The sequence below is a fragment of the Molossus molossus genome, unplaced genomic scaffold, assembly GCF_014108415.1.
Source record: "Molossus molossus isolate mMolMol1 unplaced genomic scaffold, mMolMol1.p scaffold_m16_p_11, whole genome shotgun sequence".
Lineage (NCBI taxonomy): Eukaryota > Metazoa > Chordata > Mammalia > Chiroptera > Molossidae > Molossus > Molossus molossus.
Genome location: NW_023425346.1, coordinates 34,800,400 through 34,824,668, shown reverse-complemented (window position 1 = coordinate 34,824,668; position 24,269 = coordinate 34,800,400). Strand labels below are relative to the sequence as shown.

Sequence of the window (24,269 nt, the reverse complement as noted above, 5' to 3'; positions counted from 1 at the left end):
AGGGCTTGCTTGGAGGAGGGGGGGGGGGGAGAAAGGGAGAAAGGGAGGAAGAAAGAAATATACATAGAGAGGAACATAGATATAAAGAATACAATGGCAATAAATAAGTACCTATCAATAATAACCTTAAATGTAAATGGATCAAATGCTCCAATCAAAAGACACAGAGTAGCCCTGGCCAGTTCAGCTCAGAAGTTAGAGCATTAGCCTGTGGACCAAGGAGTTGTGGACTCAATTCCAGTCAAGGGCACGTACCTTGGTTATGGTTTTGTCCCTCGACCTGGTTGGCATCATGCTGGAGGAAACCAATAGATGTGAGATATGTCTCTCTCACATCAGTGTTTCTCTTTCATTTTCCCACCCTCCCTTCCACTCTATCTGAAAACAAATGAAAATATATCCTTGGGTGAGGATTAAAAAAAAAAAAAAAAAGACAGAGGGTAGCTGAATTGATAAGAAAACATGACCTATATATATGTTGTCTACAAAAGACCCAACTAAGAACAAAAGATATACACAGATTGAAAGTGAAGGGATGAAAAAAATATTTCATGAAAATGGAGATTTAAAAAAAGCTGGGGTAACAATACTTATATCAAACAAAATATACTTCAAGACAAAGGCCATAACAAGAGATAAAAAATACTATATAATACTAAAGGGATGATCCAACAAGATATAACCCTTGTAAATATATGTGTATTCAACATAGGGCACCTAAATATGTAAAGAAAACCTTGGTGAATATTAAGAGAGAGAGATCAACACCAATACAGTCATAGTTGGGGATTTCAACACCCACTGACATCAATGGATAGATCTCTCAGATAAAAATATCAACAAGGCAACAGCAACCTTAAATGACACACTGGATCAGATGGCTTTAATTGATATTAACAGAATATTTCATACCAAAGCAGCAGAATATACATTCTTGTCAAGTGCACATGAAACATTCTTAATTTAGACCACATGCAAGGATACAAAATAAGTCAATAAATTCAAGAAGATTGAAATCATAATAAGCATCTTCTCTGACCACAGTGGTATACAACTAGAAATCAACTACAATAAAAAAAAACTAAAAAGCATTCAAACACATGGTAGCTAAATGACATTATTAAATAATGAATGGGTTAACAATGAGATCAAGGAGAATTCAAAAGTTACCTGTAAGCAATAGAAAATGAACACACAACAACCCAAAATCTATGGGACACAGTGAAAACAGACCTGAGAAGGAAGTTCATAGCATTACAGGCCTACCTTAAGAAGCAAAAAAAATCTCAAATAGTCTGGCTGGTGTGGCTCAGTGGTTGAGTGTCGACCTGTGCAACAAGAAGTCGCTAGTTCGATCCCCGGTCAGGACACATGCCCAGGTTGTGGACCCAATCCCCAGTGGGGGGACTTGCAGGAGGCGGCCAATTGATGTTCTCTCTCATCGATGTTTCTATATCTCCCTCTCCCTTCCTCTCTCTCTAAAATCAATAAAGAAAAAAGAAAAACAATTAAAAAAAAAATCTCAAATAAACAACTTAACCCTACACCTAAAAGAAGTAGGAAAAAACAACATACAAAGCCCAGAGTAAGCAGAAGGAAGGAAACAATGAAGATTGGAGTGGAAATAAATGAGATAGAGACTAAAAAACACTACAAAAGATCAATAAAACCAAGAGCTCTTTCTTTGAAAAGATAAATAAGATTGACAAACCTTTAACCAGACTCATTAAGAATAAAAGAGAAAGGACCCAAATAAGTAAAATCAGAAATGAAAGAGGTGAAGTAATAACTGACACCACCGAAATACTATAGGATTGTAAGAAAATACTATGAATAGCTATGTGCCAAAAAATTGGACAATCTGGGAAAAATGGATAAATTCCTAGAAATATACAATCTTCCAAAACTGAATCAGAAAGAATCAGAAAATCTTAATAGACCTATTGCAATGAATGAAATCAAAGCAGTAAAACAAAACAAAACAAAACAAAACAAAACAAAACAAAACTAACCAAAAAATAAACTCCCAGCAAACAAAAGTCCTGGACTGGATAGCTTTACAGGTAAATTTACCAAACATTCAAAGAAGATCTAACATCTATTGTTCTCAAACTATTCCAAAAATTCAAGAGGATGGAAGACTTCCAGGATCTTTTTATGAGGCCAGCATTATCCTAATTCCAAACCACAAAAAGACACTACAAAGAAAGAAAATTATAGGCCAATATCCCTGATGAACATAGATGCTAGAATCCTCAACAAAATATTAGCAAGTGGGACCCAGCAATACATTCAAAAGATCATACACCATGATCAAGTGAGATTTATTCTGGGAATGCAAGGTTGGTACAATATTTGCAAATCAATAAATGTGATATATCACATAAATAAAATGAAGGATAAAACCCACATGATCATAACAATAAAAACATAACAGAAAAAACATTTGATAAGATCCAGCACTCACTCACGAAAAAAATTCTCAGCAAAGCGGAAATAAAGGGATCATAACTCAAAATCATAAAGCCCATATATGACAAACCCAAAGCAAACATCCTACTCAATGGGCATAGACTAAAAGCATTTCCCTTAAAATTAGAAACAAGATTGGGATGTTGATTCTCAATACTCTTATTCAACAAGTACTAGCCACAGCAATCAGAAAAGAAGAAATAAAAGGCATCCAAATTGGAAAGGGGAAAGTAAAACTGTCATTATTTGCAGATGACATAGTGTTGTATATAGAAAACCCTAAAGACTCCACCAAAAAATAACTTGATAAACGAATTTGGCAAAGTAACAGGATACAAAATTAATATTCAGGAAGAGATCGAAAAATGGCGGCAGAGTGAACGGAGGCTGCACAGACCGTCTCCCAGAACCAAACTGGAATTACAACTATAACACAGACAGGTTGACGGGAAAAAGCAACAGAAAAGCAGCTTGCGAGGACCATACAATGAGGGACACTGACTCCATCCTGGTAGGATTGCGAAGGCACGAGACGGGGCTGGGAGCCCACGGTCGGCAGCTCGGCAGCGGCCTCAGCTGGGAGCAGCGCCCTCGGGTTACACTCCCAGGCGGCCCCACAGCGCAGAGCCGGGACAGAGGCTAAAACAGCCACAGCCACTCACCTTGGGCTCCGGCAGAGGGAGGGCAGACTGGACTGGAACTGTGTCTGGACACTCGGGATTTGGGGGAGGCTCAGAGCTTTGGCTGAGTGCAGCCACGCAGGACGATGGCCTTATTGCTCCTTCCCAGGGTTCTGAGGAGAGGCAGCAGCCCCTCCCTCGGAGATCCAACCCCACCCTGTGGCCATTGAAGTGCTAATTGAGGCTCATTAACAACCAGCATCTGCCCCACCCTCGTGAAATCCCCTTGTGCTGAGCACCTGAGGGAGTTTTTCAATCAACAGACAACGAAAAACTCATCAAGTAACCTCGACTGCTAGCCTCCAGGCAAAAAGCTAGAGGATAACAGTACCATTCCTGGGCTAGCAACTTTAACCAGGAAAGAAAGACTTGACAGTGGTGTTTAACGTGGGTCCTCCCTCACTCATCTAAACACAGGAGAGGGAGCCACTACACCCAAGGGAAAACTTGACAGGCTCCAAAGCCCACTGTGAGAGCCAAAATGGTGAAACACAGAAACAGAAGCCAAATGAAAGAGCAAGAGACCTCCACTGAAGATGAAATCAATGTGGAGCAATTAGGCATGTTAACAGAGCTAGAATTCAGAGCCATGATCTTGAGGAAGCTGAACAGCATGAGTAAGGACATAGAGACACTGAAAATAAGCCAATTGGAAATTAAAAACCATCAAGAAGAGATAAAAAATGACATATCAGAAATGAAAAACACATTGGAAGGTTTAAAAAGCAGAGTAGAGGAAACTGAGGACCGGATCAGTGAATTAGAAGACAGGGTAGAAAAAATCAACCAATCAGAAAAACAAAAGGAAAAAACTATTAAAAAACAGGAAGACAGCTTAAGAGAACTGTGGGACAACTGGAAACGTAATAATATTCGCATCATAGGAGTCCTCGAAGAAGAAGAAAATGAGCAAGGGATAGAGAATATATTCAAAAAAATAGTGAGAGAAAACTTCTCTAATTTGGTGAAGGAAGAAGGCATTCAAGTTCAAGAAGCACAGAGAGTCCCAAGTAAGAAGAACCCAAACAGGCCCACACCAAGACACATAATAATTAAAATGCCACAAATTAAAGACAAAGAGAGAATCCTAAAAGCAGCAAGAGATAAGCAACAGGTTACCTACAAAGGAAACCCCATAAGGCTCTCAGCTGACTTCTCACAAGAAACACTACAGGCCAGAAGGGAATGGCATGAAGTAATCAAAGTCATGAAAAACAAGAATCTGAATCCAAGACTACTCTACCCATCAAGGCTATAATTCAAAATAGAAGGTCAAATAAAGAGCTTCCCAGACAAAAAAAGGCTAAGGGAATACATTAGCACCAAACCAGCACTGCAAGAAATGTTAAAAGGACTGCTATAATTAGCAGTAGGGAAGAAAAATAGAACCACACTAAACAAAAATGGCAATAAATAAGTACATATCAATAATCACCTTAAATGTAAATGGATTGAATGCTCCCATAAAAAGACACAGAGTAGCTGATTGGATAAGAAACCATGACTCATCTATATATTGTTTACAAGAGACCAACCTCACAACAAAAGACTCACATAGGTTGAAAGTGAAGGGATGGAAAAAAATTTTCCAAGCAAATGGAAAGCAAAAAAAAGCTGGGGTAGCAATTCTCATATCTGATAAAATAGATTTCAAAATGAAGACCATAACTAGAGACAAAGAAGGCCTCTACATAATATTGAAAGGATCTATCCAACAGGAAGATATAACCTTGATAAACATATATGCACCCAATATAGGAGCACCAAAATATATTAAAATCTTCTGGAGGACTTCCAAGGAGAAATCGACAACAATACAATCATGGCAGGGGACTTCAACACCCCGTTGACAGCACTGGATAGATCCTCTAGGCAAAAAATTAGCAAGGAAACAGAGACTCTAAATGAAGCACTGGACCAAATGGATTTAATAGATATCTACAGAGAATTACACCCCAAAACTACAGAATACACATCCTTCTCAAGTGCACATGGGACATTCTCAAAGATAGACCACATGATAGGACACAAACTAAATCTCCACAAGTTCAAGAAGATTGAAATCATATCAAGCATCTTCTCAGATCACAATGGCATGAAACTAGAAATCAATTGCAACAAGAACATGCAAAGACATTTCAACACATGGAGGCTAAATAGCATGTTATTAAACAATGAATGGGTCACCGAGGAGATCAAGGAAGAAATTAAAAACTTGGAAACCAATGGAAATGAACACACAACAACACAAAATCTATGGGATGCAGCGAAAGCAGTTCTGAGAGGGAAGTTCATAGCACTGCAGGCCTACCTCAAAAAACAAGAAAAATTTCTAATTGACTGTCTAACCTCACAACTTAAAGAATTAGAAAGCAAACAAAAAGAAAACTCCAGAGCAAGTAGAAGGAAGGAAATAGTAAAGATCAGAGCAGAAATAAATGACATAGAGACCAAAAAAAACAATTCAAAGGATCAATGAAACAAAGAGCTGTTTTTTGAAAAGATAAACAAGATTGATGGACCCTTAGCTAGTCTCACCAAGAAACAAAGAGAGAGAACCCAAATACACAAAATCAGAAATGAAAGAGGAGAAGTAACAACCAACACCACGGAAATACAAAAGATCATTGACAACTACTATGAACAACTATATGGCAACAAATTCGAAAATCTATGCAAAATGGACAAATTTCTAGAAACAGACAGACTCCCAAAACTGGACCCGGAAGAGATAGAAAACTTGAACAGACCAATAACAACTAAGGAAATTGAAGAGGTAATCAAGACTCTCCCAGCAAACAAAAGCCCAGGCCCAGATGGTTTCACGGGGGAGTTTTACCGAACATTCAAAAAAGAACTAACACCCATTCTCCTCAAACTATTTCAAAAAATTCAAGAAGAAGGAAGACTTCCAAACACGTTCTATGAGGCCAGTATAATTCTAATTTCAAAACCAGAAAAAGACACTACGAAGAAAGAAAACTACAGGCCAATATCCCTGATGAACATAGACGCCAAAATCCTGAACAAAATACCAGCAAATCGGATCCAGAAATACATCAAAAAAATTATTCACCATGACCAAGTGGGATTCATTCCAGGGATGCAAGGCTGGTACAATATTCGCAAATCAATAAATGTGAAATACCACATAAACAAAATGAAGAATAAAAACCACATGATCATATCAATAGATGCTGAAAAAGCATTCAACAAAATCCAGCATCCATTTCTGATAAAAACGCTCAGCAACGTGGGAATAGAGGGATCATATCTCGACATCATAAAGGCCATATATGAAAGACCTACAGCCAACATCATACTCAATGGACAGAAACTAAAAACATTTCCATTAAGAACAGAACAAGACAGGGATGTCCACTTTCGCCACTCTTATTTAACATTGTACTGGAAGTCTTAACAACAGCAATCAGACATGAAAAAAAAAAATAAAAGGGATCCAAATTGGAAAGGAGGAAGTGAAACTGTCATTATTCACAGATGACATGATATTATATATCGAAAACCCTAAAGACTCCATCAAAAATCTACTAGACTTAATAAATGAATTTGGCAAAGTAGCAGGATACAAAATTAACGTCAAGAAATCTACGGCATTCTTGTACACCAATGATGAACTCACAGAAAGAAAAACTGAAAAAACAATCCCATTTACCATTGCGCCAAAAAAATTAAGATACCTAGGAATAAACTTAACCAAAGAAGTAAAGGACCTATTTGCAGAAAACTACAGGTCATTGAAAAAAGAAATAGAGGAAGATATAAAAAAGTGGAAGCACATACCCTGTTCATGGATTGGAATAATTAACATCATTAAAATGTCCATGCTACCTAAAGCCATCTATAGATTCAATGCAATCCCCATCAAAATACCAACGACATATTTCATAGAACTAGAACAAATACTTCAAAAGTTCATATGGAACCAAAAAAGACCCTGAATAGCCACAGCAATCTTGAAAAAGAAGAACAAAGTAGGTGGGATCACAATACCAGATATCAGGTTATACTACAAAGCGACTGTAACCAAAACAGCCTGGTACTGGCACAAGAACAGGCATATAGACCAGTGGAACAGAACTGAAAACCCAGAAATGGACCCAAAGCAATACGCTCAATTAATATTTGACAAAGGTGGCAAGAGCATACAGTGGAGTAAAGACAGCCTCTTTAATAAATGGTGTTGGGAAAATTGGACAGCTACATGCCAAAAAATAAAACTAGACCATCAACTTACACCATACACAAAAATAAACTCAAAATGGATAAAAGACCTAAATGTGACCCGTGAATCCATAAAAATTCTAGAAGAAAATGTAGGAAACAAAATTTCGGACATCATACGGAGCAGAATTTTCACTGATACATCACCTAAGGCAACAGAAACAAAGGAGAAAATGAACACATGGGACTACATCAAACTCAAAAGCTTCTGCACAGCAAAAGAAACAATCATCAAAATGGAAAGGCAACCCACTGTATGGGAGAACATCATTGCCAATGATGTATCAGATAAGGGGTTAATTTCCAATATATATAGAGTGCTCATACAACTCAACAAAAGGAAGACAAAGAACCCAATTAAAAAATGGGCAGAGGAGCTGAATAGACACCTCTCCAAACAGGACATACAAATGGCCAAGAGACATATGAAGAAATGCTCAACATCACTAATCATCAGAGAGATGCAAATTAAAACAACAATGAGGTATCACCTCACACCTGTCAGAATGGCCGCCATCAACAAATCATCAAACAACAAGTGTTGGCGAGTGTGTGGAGAAAAGGGGACTCTAATACACTGCTGGTGGGAATGAAGACTGGTGCAGCCGCTGTGGAAAACAATATGGTGTTACCTCAAAAAATTAAAAATGGAACTGCCATTTGACCCAGTGATCCCATTTCTAGGAATATACCCTAAGAAGCCTGAAACACCAATCAGGAAGAATATATGTACCCCCATGTTCATAGCAGCACTATTTACAATAACTAAGATCTGGAAACAGCCCAAGTGTCCATCAGTAGACGAATGGATAAAAAAGCTGTGGTACATATACACAATGGAGTACTATGCAGCGTTAAGAAAGAAAGATCTCTTATCCTTTGAGACGACATGGAGGGACTTGGAAAGTATTATCCTAAGTGAAATAAGCCAAGCAGAAAAAGACAAATACCACATGATCTCACTTATATACGGAATATAATGAACATAACAGTCTGAGGAATACAGTAGACCCAGAAACATGGAGGTAGGGCACAGACTGACAACCCTCAGAAGAGGGAGGTGGGGGGGGGTGGGAATAGATAAACCACAGAACGTATATGCATGTATGCATGACCAATGGACATGGACAACTAAGCCTGGGACAGGACGGGGGTGGGGTGGGAAGGGGGCTGCCAATGGGGTAAAAAAGTTAAAATATCTGTAACAAAAAAATAAAAAAATAAAAATAAAAATAATAAAATAAAATAAAATGACATAGTAAAAAATAAATAAATAAATAAAATAAAATAAAAAAAGTTATCCCTTTTTGTGTTCTGTGTCGGTAAAAAAAAAAACAAAAAAACAAAACACCAAAATTAATATTCAGAAATCAGTGGCATTTTTATACAATAATAATGAACTATCTGAAAGAGAAGTTTAAAAAATCCCCTTTATGATTGCAACAACAAAAACATAAGTTACCTAGGAATAAATTTAACCAAGGAGGTAAAAGACCTGTACTCAGAAAAGTATAAGCTATTGAAGAAAGAAACTGAGGAAGATACAAATAAGTGGAAGCATATACCATGCCCATGGATTAGGAGAATTAACATAATTAAAATATCCATACTCCCCAAAGCAATCTATAGATGCAACACAATTCCTATTAAAGTACCAATGACAGTACAGCCAGTGTGGCTAAGTGGTTGAGAATCGACTCATGCACCAAGATGTCACCAGTTCGATTCCGGACAGGACACATGCCCAGGTTGTGGGTCCGATCCCAGTGGGGGGCATGCAGGAGCCAGCCAATCCATATTCTTTCTCATCAATGTTTCTCTCTCTCCCTCTCACTTCCTCTCTCTCTCTAACATTAATAAACGGAAAAAAATAAAATAATAAAATAAAGTACCAATGACATATTCACAGATATAGAAAAAGTATTCCAAAAATTTATATGGAACCAGAAAAAGACTTCGAATAGCCTCAGCAATCCTGAGAAGGAAGAACAAAGTTACAAATATCATACTACCTGATATCAAACTATACTACAAGTCCTTTGTAATCAAAACAGTCTGTTACAGGCACAAGAACAGGCATATTGATCAATGGAACAGAACAGAGAATCTATAAATAAACCCCCAAAAGAGCTGTGGTACATTTATACAATAGAATACTACTTGGCCATAAAAAAGGAACTTTTACCTTTTGAGACAGTGTGGATGGACCTGGAGATGCTTATACTAAGTGAAATAATCCAGTTGGAGAAAGACAAATACCATATGATCTAACTTATTTGTAGAATCTAATGAATAAAATAAACTGACAAAATAGAAACAAGAGGTGTGGATACATGGAACAGACTGAGAGCTGTGGGTGGAGTGGAGGGAGCTGAATAAAAGAAAGTGAAGGGATTAAGCAAAGAAACTTATATATAACACATAGATACAGATAACAGTGTGGTGATGGCTGGAGAAAAGGAGGGTGGGGGGTAGGTGGAGGTGGGCAAAAGTGGGGAAAATGGGGATGGACGGAGACTTTGCTTGGGGTGATGGGCACACGATGCAGTATGCAGATGATGTTTTATTGAGTTGTGCACTTTGAAACCTGTATGATTTTGCAACCAATGTCACCCCAATAAATTCAATTTGAAAAAAAAGAACATTTTGATGGTTGCCAAATGGAAGGGGGGTTGGGAGATTGGGTGTAAAAAGTGAAGGGATTAAGAAGTACAAGTTGGTTGTTACAGTCATGGGGATGTAAAGTACAGCATAGGGAATATAGTCAATAATATTCCAATAACTAAATATGGTGCCAGATGGGTATGAGATTTATCAGGATGATCACTTAGTAAGTTATATAATGTCTAATCACTGGGTTGTACACTTGAAACTAATAACTAATATCGTATGTGAACTGTAACAGGAAAATAAAAAAGGATTTTTTAAAATGACACACAGGACAAGAACTTTGATACCAAGTTACCTATTGATTCATTTATATTCTAGTTTTCAACTAAATATCCCACACTAGAGGGTTGATTAATACAGTATGAGACTTGCATAGCACAGGACCCTGCTGTTCAAGGTGTACAGGTAAGAAGACTGGAAAAGCAGAGGGAACATTCCATCAGCTGTTTAACCAGCCTGGAATAATGAAAGTTACAGCTGGAAGGAACAGCTAGGGTCATATCGTGGAGTACAATGAGTATCTAAGGTGTTTGGGCTCCTGCTCAAACAGCGTTAGTGCCTCTGATGGTTTTTAAACACGGGAGTGACTTAATCAAAATTGTCTAGGATAAGGCTGACCTGAAAGTGGAGGGAGTTTGGAGAAGGAAGAGCCTGAGGTTTAAAGATGGCCATAAGGTGACTGTCTGCGTAAGGCCAGCCACTGGGTGTAGGGGCAGAAGTTTGAGAAAGACGCCAAGCTTCCCTCCAAGTTCCTGCTGGAGCCCCACGTCTTTGAGGGCTGGGACATGGGACTTCTAGTGTAGTGTATGTGAAGCGTTAGGGATGCGCACTGGGCACTCAATAACATGTTTACATTACGGTTCTGCGGAAGAAAACAAAACTCAGTGGGGACGCTAAATCAGGCGGTCCGGGCCATCAGTCCCAATCCCGCAGTCCGCATTGCCTAGATCCCGGGGCTCAGTCCCGCCGCCTATAGGCCGCCTGGTTAAGCGACGGCCAGTCGGGCGCTCTTTCCCAGGCCCCGCCCCTCCGGCCGCGCGCCTGCGCTTTCTAGTCCTGCTCGCCCCGCCCGTCGCCTCCCCCTCCTGCGTGTTCCCTGCCACCGCGGCCGCCCTAGAGGAGCTGGGGGAGGACGGTGGCCCGCGAGGCTCGTCGCAGACAACGCGGCGGCGATGTCCGCGAGCCAGGCGGGTGCCGCGGCGGCAGCGGCGGGCCCTCGCGCGCGGCAAGGCGGCCTGGGCTTCGGCCTCTCTCCGGTTCCTGGGAAGCGGGCCGGCGGCCAGCGCGGGAGCAGCGGCAGCAGAGGCGAAGGCTGCGGCGCGTCTCTGTCCTCCCCGTCAGCCTAAGCCGGGGAAGGCCAGGCGGACCGGGCGGCTGGAGGGGGTCCGCTGCCCGAGGATGGGAATTCTCTTCACCAGGATATGGAGACTGTTCAATCACCAGGGTGAGGGCTCGGGCCGAGGGCGTACGGCGGGGAGGGGTCAGCCCAGGCGCGGTGGGTGGGTGGGGGTCTTCAAATACTTCCGGAGTGTGGGCGGCGCGGTCGCGCGCGGTCTCTGCGCGGGCTGCGGGGGTGCGGGCCTGGGTTGTTCAGTCCCACTCCCAGCCCCGGGATGGTTCCCGACTCGCAGCCCTTTGTCTTAGGGGACCTTCCTAAGAAATGCATTCCGCAAATACACCCATTGCTCCGATTTCGGTTGGGGATGGAAAAGATTTCTTGTCTGACATCCCTGAGTGGTACAGCCTGGCCTTCCAGCCCTTCTCCTCCAGCAATTGACTCTGCACACCGTGGAGAAATGGTGGGGTTCTCTGGGGTGAAGGTTATAGGGTATGGCCTCAGCCGCACCACCGAGCCACCTACGGTGGCAGAATGCGGAAAACACGAGTCATCGCTGTTCACTCGCCCAGTACCCCTTAGGTTTACCAGCCTTCCCTGCACCTCCATCCCCCCGCCCGCCTTGGGAACACTCTTCTGCATCCTGAATAGTGATGGACTGCTCTCCTTTGCCATATTTATATCTGTGTTTAAAGTTAAGCTTAAGGTCATTTTCCTACTTGTGTTGTTTATTTAAGTAGAGGGTTTTTTTGTGTGTGGGCTTGTTGGGTTGTTGTTGTTGGGTTAAAGCGTATCACTTAAAGCATTTAAAAACCATGTCATAAGACACATTTGTTAACCGTGGGTAACTAGCAAGTTACCAAGTAAGTGTAGAGTGTACTATCATATAGTTAATCTAAACTAAAATACTGCCTTGAAATTTATATCAGGCTTATTAAAATTTATTACAAAATGAGTGTATAAAACTAGGGAAAGCATACAATTTTAACAAAAAGCTTCTGTGGCCATTAAGATACAATATAGTTAGTGGTGTACTTTTGTTTCTTTTTAACTCAGTTTGGGTGATTCATCATTCCTGCTGCCAATAATTTAGATTGTGTTTTTCTCTTGTGTAAGCTGGTGGTTGTGTCACATCCCAAAGTTTTCCAATAAAGACTTAATGAATGATGGCACCTATTATGTACAACCACTAACCCCATCTACTCCTTCATGATTCAGCTTCACCTGTATAAGACGGTGACCAGATGGTAGCAGAACTGGAATTTGTGAGCTACAGTGTATCTTTTTCAAAAATAAAGTTGATCGTGTAGACCAAGTGGAAGAACAATATTTCCAATTATTTCTCTGATGTGGGGATTTTTCATAAAGTAGAGAAAACCATCTGTAATCTGCACTCGCTGGATAATTGTTTCTGTTGGGAGAGAGGGAGTAGGAACCAGTCACTTGCTTAAGCACTCGGAGTCTAGGCGTTCTCACCTAGAACACCAGGGGTATTTGACTGTGACTGTGGGGCCTACAGATCTTGAAAACTTAATCTCTAGGTGTCAGGTATTGAAACTTATATTACTATAGTAGGTAAGATCTATTATATTTTTAACATCTATAATTTTGTATTGTTTTTAAAATGAAGCTAGTTTTACTGTGCTGTGAACTTGAGAGTTTGCTTGTCAATTGACTCTAGTACTGCATGAAAATTAGATATCTCCACTTTCTATTTTGAGTCAATGATAAAAATTATTTGTCTCTGTAACTTAAGAATGAATTAGATCTTTGCCAACAGCTACTTGTCAGTAGCAAAAAATAAGGATGTGTGCATTTACCACTAAAAATCCAATATGGTGTTCTTATCGCCTGTATTTTGTGGTAATTTTTGACATGACATTTACTTCAGTGCTGGGAAATTAAGAGGAATAATGAAGTTAAGCTCTAGAAATTTAGCTATCAATATTTTAAAAATGTGAATAAACTTTCTCTTCTGCTAAATGATGTGTTTTTGGTATGGTCACTTTAAAAAATATTAACTATTAAATCTAATGTCAGATATTTATTGGTCTTTTTGGTTCTCTGTTAAATTGGATATATATAAGTTAGATATATATCTTGGATGCTCTATTTTACCTTCAAAAGATACAGAACACAATTCTATATTCTTTTCACACAAACTCTGGAAGGAAGATTTGGGGGAATGACAGTATTTGCCATGCTGATGAATGTTAAACGACAATATCTCTTTTTTCTGAACCCCTTTAGTATAGCTTTCTCACTTTAAGCTTAGATAGGTTGAGTGCACAGTGCAAGCTAATTGCATACTGCTCAAACTTGAAAAACCAGAGTTTGCATTTGGATAATATGTATTTAAATAAAATAGAGTACAAACTTTATTGTATGTGCTGTTGTATGCATCACTTTTTTCCTTTAATTGTTGATGCCATTACAGATGTTCCCATTTATCCATCTTTGTCCACCTCCACCCAGCCCCTGCTCTCCCTTCCCTCTGGCCATTACCATACAGTTGTCCTTCGCCACTTCGCGAATCGACTTTCACGGCTTCACTCTATCACGGTTTTTTCAAATATTTGAACATAAAGAATCCTACTTCATGGAAATTCATTTATCACGGTAGTCTGGAACTGATTAACTGCGATAAACGAGGGCTGATTGTACTGTTTTCTGTCTTCATGAGTTTGGCATATACGTTTTTTGACTAACCCTTTTACCTTCTTTCATCCAGTCCCAACGCTCCCTCTCCCCTCTGACAGCTGTCAGTCTGTTCATGTATCCATGCCTATGTTTCACTGCTATGAACATAGGGGTACATATCTTCTTTCAAATTGGTATTTTGGGATTGATTCTTAGGCTGTATTCCCAGAAGTGAAATCTCTGAGTCAAAAGGCAATTCCATTTTTAATTTTTTAAGGAAAAGTCATACTGTTTTCCCTCAGTGGCTGCACCAGTCTGCATTCCCACCAACAATGTATGCGGGTTCCCCTATCTCGACATCCTTGCCAACATTTGTTGTTTGTTGATTTATTGATGATAGCCATTCTGACAGGTGTGAGGTGGTCTTGTGATTTAAACTTGCATCTCTCTGATGATAAGTGACATTGAGTTTTTTGTTTTTTTTTTTAAAACAGATTTTTTTTTTTTTTTTATCCTCACCTGAGTACATTTTTCCATTTTTTATTCAGGTAGAGTGGGAGGAAGAGAGAGGAACAGAGAGAGAGAGAAACATCGACGTGAAAGGGACACATCGAGTGGCTGCCACCCGCACGACCAACCAGGGCCGGGGACAAACTGCAACCGAGGTACATGCCCCTAGCGGGAACCGAACCCGGGTCTCTCAGGACCGCAGGCCGACGCTCTAACCGCTGAGCCAAACTGGCCAGGGCGAGTTTTGTTTTTTTTTTATCCTCACCCGAGGACATTTTTCCATTTTTTGTTCAGATAGAGTGGGAGGGAGAGAGAGGAAGAGAGAGAGCGAGCGAAACATTGATGTGAAAGGGACACATTGAGTGTCTGCCACCCGCACAACCAACCAGGGCCTGGGACAGACTGCAACCCAGTACGCACCCTTAGCGAGAACCGAACCCGGGTCTCTCTGGACCGCAGGCTGACACTCTAACCGCTGAACCAAACTGGCCAGGGCGAGCATTTTTCTTCTTATATGTCTCTTGGCCATCTGTATGTCATCTTTGGAGAAGTGCCTATTCAGGTCCTTTGCCCATTTTTTAATTGGATTGTTTTTCTTCCTGGTGTTGAGATGTATGTATCACTTTTTAAAAAAATTTCCACAATCCTTTGAAGGAGTTACTCTTTTCTACTGAAAAGAGGAAACTGAGGTGCAAGTGGAGTGATTTTCCTGAGCTTACAACTGGTAAATGGCAGGTTCAGGCATATTAAAACACTGAAAAAATATGTTGTTGATATTTGATTAGAGAAGAGATTGGTATCATTCCTTTTTTTTTTTTTTTTTTTTTTGCCGTTAACTGTTTTGCAGTTACTAAATTATAAGTCTTTTAGGACTTTGAAGAGTTGCCATTATATTTGAGCACTGGTTTGTGTCAGGAACTGTTGTAGGTGGTGGGCACAAGGCAGGGAACAAAACGGAAAAGACCTGCCTTTATAGAGCATTCGTTCTTGTTTGGGGAGACAGAAAGTAAACTAACTTCATTTCTATAGATAAAATAACAGCAGTTAACTTTTCCTGATTTATGCAGGGGTAGGTTCTAAATGTTGTATGCTGATTATTTGATTTGGCCTTTACTTAATTGACTTACCCTTCACAACAACTCTATGAGGTAGGTATTTTCCTTATTTTATAGGGGTACAGAAGCATTAGGTAACTTGTTTGCTTAAAGCACTACAATTAAAAGTGATAGACCTGGGATTTTATATCTGGTGCCTGAGTTAGTGCTCTCAAAAATAAATACATAAATAAACTTTGTATAAGAAGGATTCATGTTAGATAAAGGGAAGAACTTTCTGACACTATGTGAACTAGGAAAGAAATTGTGAAATTTTCCCATTGATAACCTATCATTCTGATTAGTACTTAGAAAAGAAACTGGAAATGAGCTGCTTGTGCTGTCAGCCTAGTGCTGGGAAAGCCACCTCTGCTTTTTTTTTTGTATGGGAGTTCAAACTGTAGAAGAGCACATACAGAAACAGTAGCTAAAGAGGTGGACTGTGCCAGTTATTTAAAAATTTAGCTCCAAATTCACTGTTTGTACATGCCCTGTAGATATGGAGCTGGGTCCTTTAATTATTTTTCTTTTTCCATCTGACAGAATGTTAAGCTTTGTCAGTACTACATAGCATTGGAGGGATGCTGCAGGAGGAAAGGGTTTTTCTTTCTGGGTAAAGTGTGCTCTCAGCAGGATCTGTCCTGCTCTTGTGGTGTGAACACCTTCACCAGTGGCAGGTTCTTGCACTGCATAGTGGTTAGCAGCAGCCAGCAGCTTCCCCAACACCCACTTCTGTTGGCTTCAGAATGGGGACTCCAGCAAAATACCTTCCAGTGATCAGCTTTCCTCAGCACCCTAGAGGGGGACGATTCTCAGCATGATCCACTGGCAAGTCTGCATAGCTTCTCTACGACATTCAGTGAGCCATAGCCAGACCCTCCAGCCAAGTCTGCATCTCAGTCCTGGGGAACTGGAGGAAGCTCTGTGATAGTCCTAGGGGTAGTTAATGCTCCATATATTTGTCATTCCTGTAATCTTTAGTTATTTCTTATTAGCCAGTCCTTTACTGAACTGCCTGTAGTAGTTATTTTCTTTAAATTAAACTTTAACGTTCAAATTGTTGTGTGGTTTCTGTTTTCTGATTGAATCTCTGCTTTTCCCATGTATAACAATTACTTTTCATTCAACAATTTCTTAGTGCAAAAAAGATGTTTGGTTTTTTCTCCTGAAACTTTACTACCATTGCTATAAATAGCAAGTTTATCTTCATACTTTTTTAGTGATGATACTTTTAGATTTGAAAGTGGAATTTTTAATACGTAGTGACTTACATACCTTCTAGATTTATTTATTTATTCTTACTGTATTAAGTTCATGCTTTATTCCAGACTCTGCAGTAGCCTGAGAGAACTATAGTGAATGTGACAGAATCGTTTTATTGCATATCGCAGATACTGTGTTTTTTACAGTTGAAGATTTGTGGCAACCCTTTGTTGAGCAACTCTATTATAGGTGCCAATTTTCCAACAGCATTTTATTACTTTGTGTCTCAGTGTCACATTTTGGTGATTCGTGCAATATTTCAGACTTTTTCATTAGCATTATATTTATTATAGTGATCTCTGATGTTAGAGTTGTAATTATTTTGAGGTGCAACGAACAATGCCCATCTATGTAAGACAGTGAACTTAATAAATGTTGTGTATGTTCTGACTACTCCACCTACTGGTGGTTCCCTCCTCTCTGTGTCCTCTGGCCTCCCTAGTTCCTTAGACAACAGTACTGAAATTAGGCAAATTAATAACTCCACGATGGTCTCTAAGTGTTCAAGTGAAAGGAAGTGTTGCACATCTCTCAGTTTAAATCAAAAGCAAGAAATGATTAAGCTTAATGAGGAAGGCATGTTGAAAGCTGAGAAAGGCCAAAAGCTAGGCTTCTCACACCAGTTAGCCAAATTGGGAATGAAAAGGAAAAGTTCTTAAAGAAAATTAAGTGCTGCTCCAGTGAACATGAATGGTAAGAAAGTGAAACAGGCTTATTGCTGATATGGAGAAAGTTTTTGTGGTCTGGATATATCAAACCAGCCATGACATTTCTTTAAGCCAAAGCCTAACCCAGAGAAAGCCCTAACTCCCTTGAATTCTAAGAACCCTGAGAGGTGAGGAAGCTGTAGATGAAAAGTTTGAAGCTAGCAGACCTTTAAGGAAAGAAGCTGTTTCCATAACAAAAGTTCAAGGTGAAGTAGCAAGTGCTAATGTCAAAGCTGCTGTAAGTTATCCAGAAGATCTAGGTTAGTTAATTAATGAGAGTGGCTGCACTAAACAACAGACTTTCAATGTTGATGAAACAGCCTCATATTGAAAGAAGATGCCATCTAAGACGTGCATAGCTAGAGAGAAGTCAGTGCCTGGCTTTAAACTTGAAGAACAGGCTCTCTTGTTAGGGTTTAATGCAGCTGGTGACTTTCATTTGAAGCCAGTGCTCATTTACCATTCTAAAAATCCTAGAGCCCTTAGTATTATGCCAAGTCTACTCTACCTGTTCTCTATAAACGACATGGTCTACTGAATATTTCAAGCCCACTGTTGAGACTTAGTGCTTAGAAAAAAAGATTCCTTTGAAAATACTACTGCTCGCTGACAACACACCTTGTCACTCAAGAGCTTTGATAGAGATGTACTGTGAGATTAATGTTGTTTTCATGCCTGCTAACAAACTTCATTCTGCGGAATGGATCAAGGATTAATTTCAACTTTCAAGTCTTATTTAAGAAATACATTTTATAAGGTTATAGCTGCCATCGATAGTAATTTCTCTGATGCATCTGGGCAAAGTAATTGAAACTTTCTGGGTAGGATTCATCATTCTAAATGCCGTTAAGAACATTTGTGATTAATAGGAAGAGGTTCAAATATCAACATTTACAGGAGTTTAGAAGAAGTTTATTCCAACCCTCACGGATGACTGAAGAGTTCAGACTTCAGTGGAGGAAGTAACTGCAGATGTGTTAGAACTAGTCAGCGAACGAGAATTAGAAGTGAAGCCTGATGGTGGGACTGAATTGCTACACTCTCATGATAGAACTTTAATGGATGAAGAATTGCTTCTTAAGGATGAGCAAAGAACATGCTCTCTTGAGATGGAATCTACTGGCAAAGATGCTGTGAAAAATGTTGAAGTGTCAAAGGATTTAGAGTATTACTTAAACGTAATTGATTCAAGGCAGGGTTTGAGAGAATTGATTCCAATTTTGAAAGAAGTTCTATGGGTAAAATGCTATCAAACAGCATCACATACCACAAAGAAATTGTTCATGAAAGAGAGTCAATCCCACGGCAAACTTCATTGTTATCTTATTTTAAGAAATTGCCACAGCCACTCCAGCCTTCAGCAGCCACTACCCTGATCAGTAAGCAGCCATTACAGTCTAGGCAAGCAAAAACATTGCTACTCGCTACTCACTGAAGGCTTAGATGATGGTTAGTATTTTTTAGCAGTATAGTATTGTTTAATGTTACATTGTTTGTTAGACATAATACTGTTGTACATTTAATAGACTACATTATAATGTAAACATGACTTTTATGTACACCGGGGAACCAAAAGAATTGTGTGACTCACTTTATTGCAACATTCACTATTGTGGTGGTCTGGAACTGAACCTGCAGTATTTTGAGGTATGCCTGTATTAAAAAATGTGAATAATATAACCCTATTTTGGGGAATAAACTGGCTTTTTGTAACCATTGAGTTGGCACCTTTATCTTTGAGCCCATTCCACAATTATGTCGTAATTTTGTCGTTCTCACTGTGATCTACATGTTATACCTTAAAATTAGGAAGCTGTTAAAAATAGCCATTGGTGCGTTATTATAAAAAAAGAAAACCAAAACATGAAAACTCAAATGGAGACAAGTCTTGGGAGAGAGTGGATAAAGTTGGTAATGAATGTGGCTTGTAGGTGTTCAGGCAGGATGAAGAGATTGAAGATCCTCTGGATCATGGATTCCTCATTGGAATGCCCCCCAAAGAGATTTCAGACTGTTCCACAGAAGACGGGGAAGGTGAGACCAACGCACACTTCTGGTCTTGCTAGAATGTTCTTTTTGAATTCTAGGAAGGTTAAAGGGCCATGCACTGGGTTATACCATAGCTGGAAAGAAGAGATGAAATAGAATATTTAAAATTTTTGTTTTTAATGAATAAATCACTGGTGTTTTGTTTATTTCAGAGCACAAAGTTATCATTGTTGGGCTGGATAATGCAGGGAAAACTACCATCCTTTACCAATTGTAAGTATTAAGTACTTTATAATTTTATAGTTACTTTTTCTGCCTGGGTGATATTTGATTAATGAAAACAATAAAAAATTATATAGAATCTGAGTTACTCTGTGGCAGGTTGGCCATAAACCAGGAGCCAAATTTAAGCAACTGTTTCTACAGAGTTGACATTTATATGACATTGACCAAGTTGTTTAATTGTTTTGCTTGTAAAAAGTAGAGAAATATGTGTTTATGTAGTTTCCTGGTATGAATCTAGAGTTTCACAGATAGTACCACCTCTGTTTAAACCTTTAGCTCACTCTTAGGAGCTACTGGAAAAGAGACATTTGGGTATAACATACAAAAGGTCATGCTGATTTACCCCTTGATTGAAACATATTCCATCTAACTTCCTTGTTAATTATAATATATTCAAACTTTTTTTTTTTTTTTTCAGTTCTATGAATGAAGTTGTACATACATCCCCTACAATAGGAAGTAATGTAGAAGAGATAGTGATTAATAATACACGATTTCTAATGTGGGATATTGGTGGCCAAGAATCTCTTCGTTCTTCCTGGAACACATACTATACTAACACAGAGGTAATGTTTCTTAATATACTAGAACTTTTATGAGCAGAATGCTTGGGAAAAACCTTCTAGATATGAACTCTTACTAACCTTTTTAAAATATCACAGGATGTTAATATAGGTAGAGTGTAAACATAGTGGAATAGTTGTTTCCCTGTTTCAGAGTCATTATTCTGTATATCCATTAAACCTCTCTCTGGAGGGAAAATTGGTGATTGATTAGTCTGACTGTGTTTTGATCCCAAAACTTGTCTCAAGTAGTTGTTTTTATAAAAATGAATTCTGTCTTACAGTTTGTAATGTCATTTCATTCTTACTATTTATTTTTGTGTAGAGGAAATCTAGGTAAAATCTGGTGGTTTCGATCCTGGCCAAAATTTTACCCTGTATTTTATTTTATGCAACACAGTTGCACATTGAAGAATTTATTTTCTTTTATTTCTAAAGCAATTTAGACAAAACCATGTAAATATATAGGTTATTTCTCAAGGGGAAATTTCAGACCAGTGACATTTCAGAGTTCATTACTTTTATAGTGCTGATTCTAAGTTAATAAAATTCCAAATGTATACAAAGATGAATATTATGTCATTAAGACACAATTAAATGTTTCTAATGATCGGATCCCCTAACACTCCATAATACATTTGATCGTGTTCTTTGGAGAAAGAAAGGTAGGTATGGTTACTATTCCTAAATAGAACACTGCAGGTATCAGATTCATGGCAACACTCTGAAAATTAATAGCTTTATTAAAATACCTTGGAATAGAATGAGTCTTACAGTAATAAAGCCACATATCAGTAAGGTATCAAGTGAGAGAAGAGGTAAAATAATTCCCTTATCCATAAGCCTTACAGTTCATGAAATATGAAGAATAGAAAAGACTCTGAAAATTATAGTGGTTTATTTGGAAATGCAAAGCTAGTTCTAAAAAATAAATAGTGCCTGTTAATAATAGGCAGTCAGAATTAATTTGGGCATCACAAATGCCATCGTAAAGTGACTATGTCTGCTCCTGTATTCCTTTTTGTGGGCTTGGAGTGGAGGGAGTGGTGAGAGTAGCTCAGGCCTGCACAGCTCCTTTACAGGGCTTTCACTGCACCTTCTGACCCTAGTCTCGTCAGTTCAGGAGAGAGTTGTGCTTGCTGGTAGAGGTGCCATTGATATAAGGAAGAGAGCTTGGCTTTAGATACAGATTTGTTCTTGCAATTTGTTGATTTTTTTTTTCTTTTTAATTATTTCTTTAACCGTCATGTTACTTTACTCACATACTCATGCCCTTTTCAAATTGATATTAATATAATAATGTCTGTCTAGAAGTAACTTAAATTTACAACCATAATATATTTTTTCCTTATTGACTTATATTGTAAATAGATTGATATAGTCTTGTGAGCATTCACGATACTAAGTTAGAGAACAAATGTGTTACATGGTGGTTAAAATGTTAGCAGAATACTCTAATAGAATGTTAGTATGCATTCTGTTTTCTTCTGTTTTTATCTTAAATTTAGTAAATATATTTGAATTAGAAATGGATCAAACCTTTAGGCTTCATGATGTATCAATAGGTGTCTCTGGTTTTCCAATACTACTGTAACATAAGGTTCTAATTCCTTGACAGTTAATAGCCTGTAAATCAAATAAGCACTTTATACATTTTATAAATATCAAATTATGTAATCACTAATGATAATATTTTTGTAATTATTTTAGTTTGTAATAGTTGTGGTGGACAGTACAGACAGAGAGAGGATTTCTGTAACTAGAGAAGAACTCTATAAGATGTTAGCCCACGAGGTAAGTAGGATTCTGGCATCAGATGTGTTTGTGGGATATTTCTATCTTTCTACATTTCTTCTTTCTCCTTTCTCAGAAGGGTACTATTTCAAAATTTTAAAAAAATTATTTATCTGCTGCCCATGCCTTCTTTTTAACTTGGACACTTCCAAATTGGAAGTGTCTGGAAGCAGCAGAAAGATGGTGGAGTCGCTTGTAGAATTTTATTTCATGTATCCCAGATCAATTTGGTATAGAAGTTTTCCTGAGCAAAAAGACCAAAATTTTTTCTTTTACATTTTGAATAGATTAATTATGCAGAGGATTATCATTGGAAATGAGATTTTAAAGTCTCACAGACTCATGGCAAGTCTTGATTGTACTCACTTATTAGACTAATATTTAAATGTGGTTGCTCTTAGGTTGCTCTGATATTGTCCTTTGACTAAACAAAACTATTTGATTATCCACATTTTCTTAATTCTTGAGAAATATTGCTGGTAGCCTAATTTAAAAATTGAATAAACTGAATAATATAGTCAGTAAATGATAATAGTAACTATAAAGTCATAATATTTATGATAGTAGCAATTGATTATAGTTTTATGCTTTTATTGCATAAATTAACTCATTTATAGGTGGAAATAGAAACATGAATATTTAGATGTATATTACATATCATTTTTATTTTAATGGAATTTTAATAAAGCTTAAGAAAACTGGGATAGCTTTGTAATAAAGTTTTCTATTTTAATGTTGATTTGATTATTTGCTTTTGAGATTTGCATTAAGAATTTGGTATGTTTCAGGCACCTGTACAGGACTTAAGGAAAGCTGGTAAAGTGGTTATGTAAATCGAAGCTTCTGTTTTCCTTGTGATCATGCCCACCAAGATGCACTTTACCCTGTTTAAGACTGACTCAGGCAGATGTGTTAAATCCTTTGGGGTTTTCATTTAAATACACACACACACACACACACACACACACGTCTTGCTGTTGTGCATGATTTAACAAGTTTCTGTTTGGTTTGGGAAACAAGCTATATATAGGAGGCAAAACACTAAGGATTTTTTTCATTTCCCCTTTGTATTTTATAAAAATGCAACCTTTTTTCATTTATACCAAAGAGTTGTTTTATGGTGTTCTATGAAGACTTTGGAAAAGGAAAACAGACATACATATTTGTCTTGGTTATATTTTTTACTCTGTTAACAGGTAACTTCCCTATTTGAATCTTACTCTTTTTTTTTTTTTTTAATCTTCACCTCAGGATATTTTTACATTGATTTTCAGATAGAGTGAGCAAGAGGGAGGGAGGGAGGGAGAGAGAGAGAGAGAGAGAGAGAGAGACAGACGGACAGACAGACAGACAGACATTGATGTGAGAGAGACACATCGATTGGTTGCCTCCCGCACAACCCCAACCAGGGCTGGGGAACATCTAACTGTCACGGAGGTACATGCTCTTGCCTGGAATCAAACTGAAGATTATGGTCCAAGGGCTGATGCTCTAACTGCTGAGCCAGACCAGCCAGGGCAGATTCTAACTCTTCATTGGCCAGTGTGTAGCAGGATCAGTATATAAAGTAATATGGCTCAAACAAAGTCACTGGATTTTACTTGCTGGGGGCATTAACTTGGGCAGGTCAATATGTGACTCGAGCAGGTTTTTAAGAGTCAAGATTTGAATTTAGGCATTCTCATCATTCAGGCTCTTGCTGGAAGAGAGGGTTGGGGGGGGGGGTGGAGTGGGGAAGACAAATAGGGCCAAGTTGGAAAGTGGAAGGAAACTGAATGGGGAGATTACCAGAGAAGAAAGGAATTTACAAATGAAGTTGGGAACTAGAGTAAGTCACTTTAAAGGGTTTAGAAGAACCAAATAGAGTTCTGGAGGGGAAACAAATGATTCCAAGAACAAGACAGTGTTAATGAGAACAGATTTTGACATGGGATTAGTCAACATGTTCTGTGCATATCACAATCACCAACAAAATCTTATCACCATCACTGATAATGATTCTTTACAAGTATTACTAAATA

At 38.5% G+C, this 24,269-nt stretch overlaps 1 protein-coding gene across 4 annotated transcripts in view; it reads left to right on the top strand.

Annotated features, from left to right (window-relative positions):
• The first annotated feature begins 11,336 nt into the window (after nucleotides 1–11,336).
• Nucleotides 11,337–24,269, top strand: part of ARL5A (ADP ribosylation factor like GTPase 5A) — a 31,011-nt gene continuing 18,078 nt past the window's right edge. For 3 of the 4 annotated variants that reach the window (XR_004958652.1, XR_004958653.1, XM_036254064.1), the window contains exons 1-4: nucleotides 11,337–11,511; nucleotides 19,819–19,879; nucleotides 20,310–20,457; nucleotides 22,165–22,248. Coding sequence is in view for 2 of the 4 variants with exons in the window: in XM_036254064.1 (XP_036109957.1) it covers nucleotides 11,466–11,511; nucleotides 19,819–19,879; nucleotides 20,310–20,457; nucleotides 22,165–22,248 (339 nt within the window). In the remaining 2 variants the exon portion in view is untranslated. Of the gene's footprint in view, nucleotides 11,512–19,503; nucleotides 19,652–19,818; nucleotides 19,880–20,309; nucleotides 20,458–22,164; nucleotides 22,249–24,269 lie in introns of those variants that run through there. The other variant, XM_036254065.1, reaches the window with a different exon arrangement.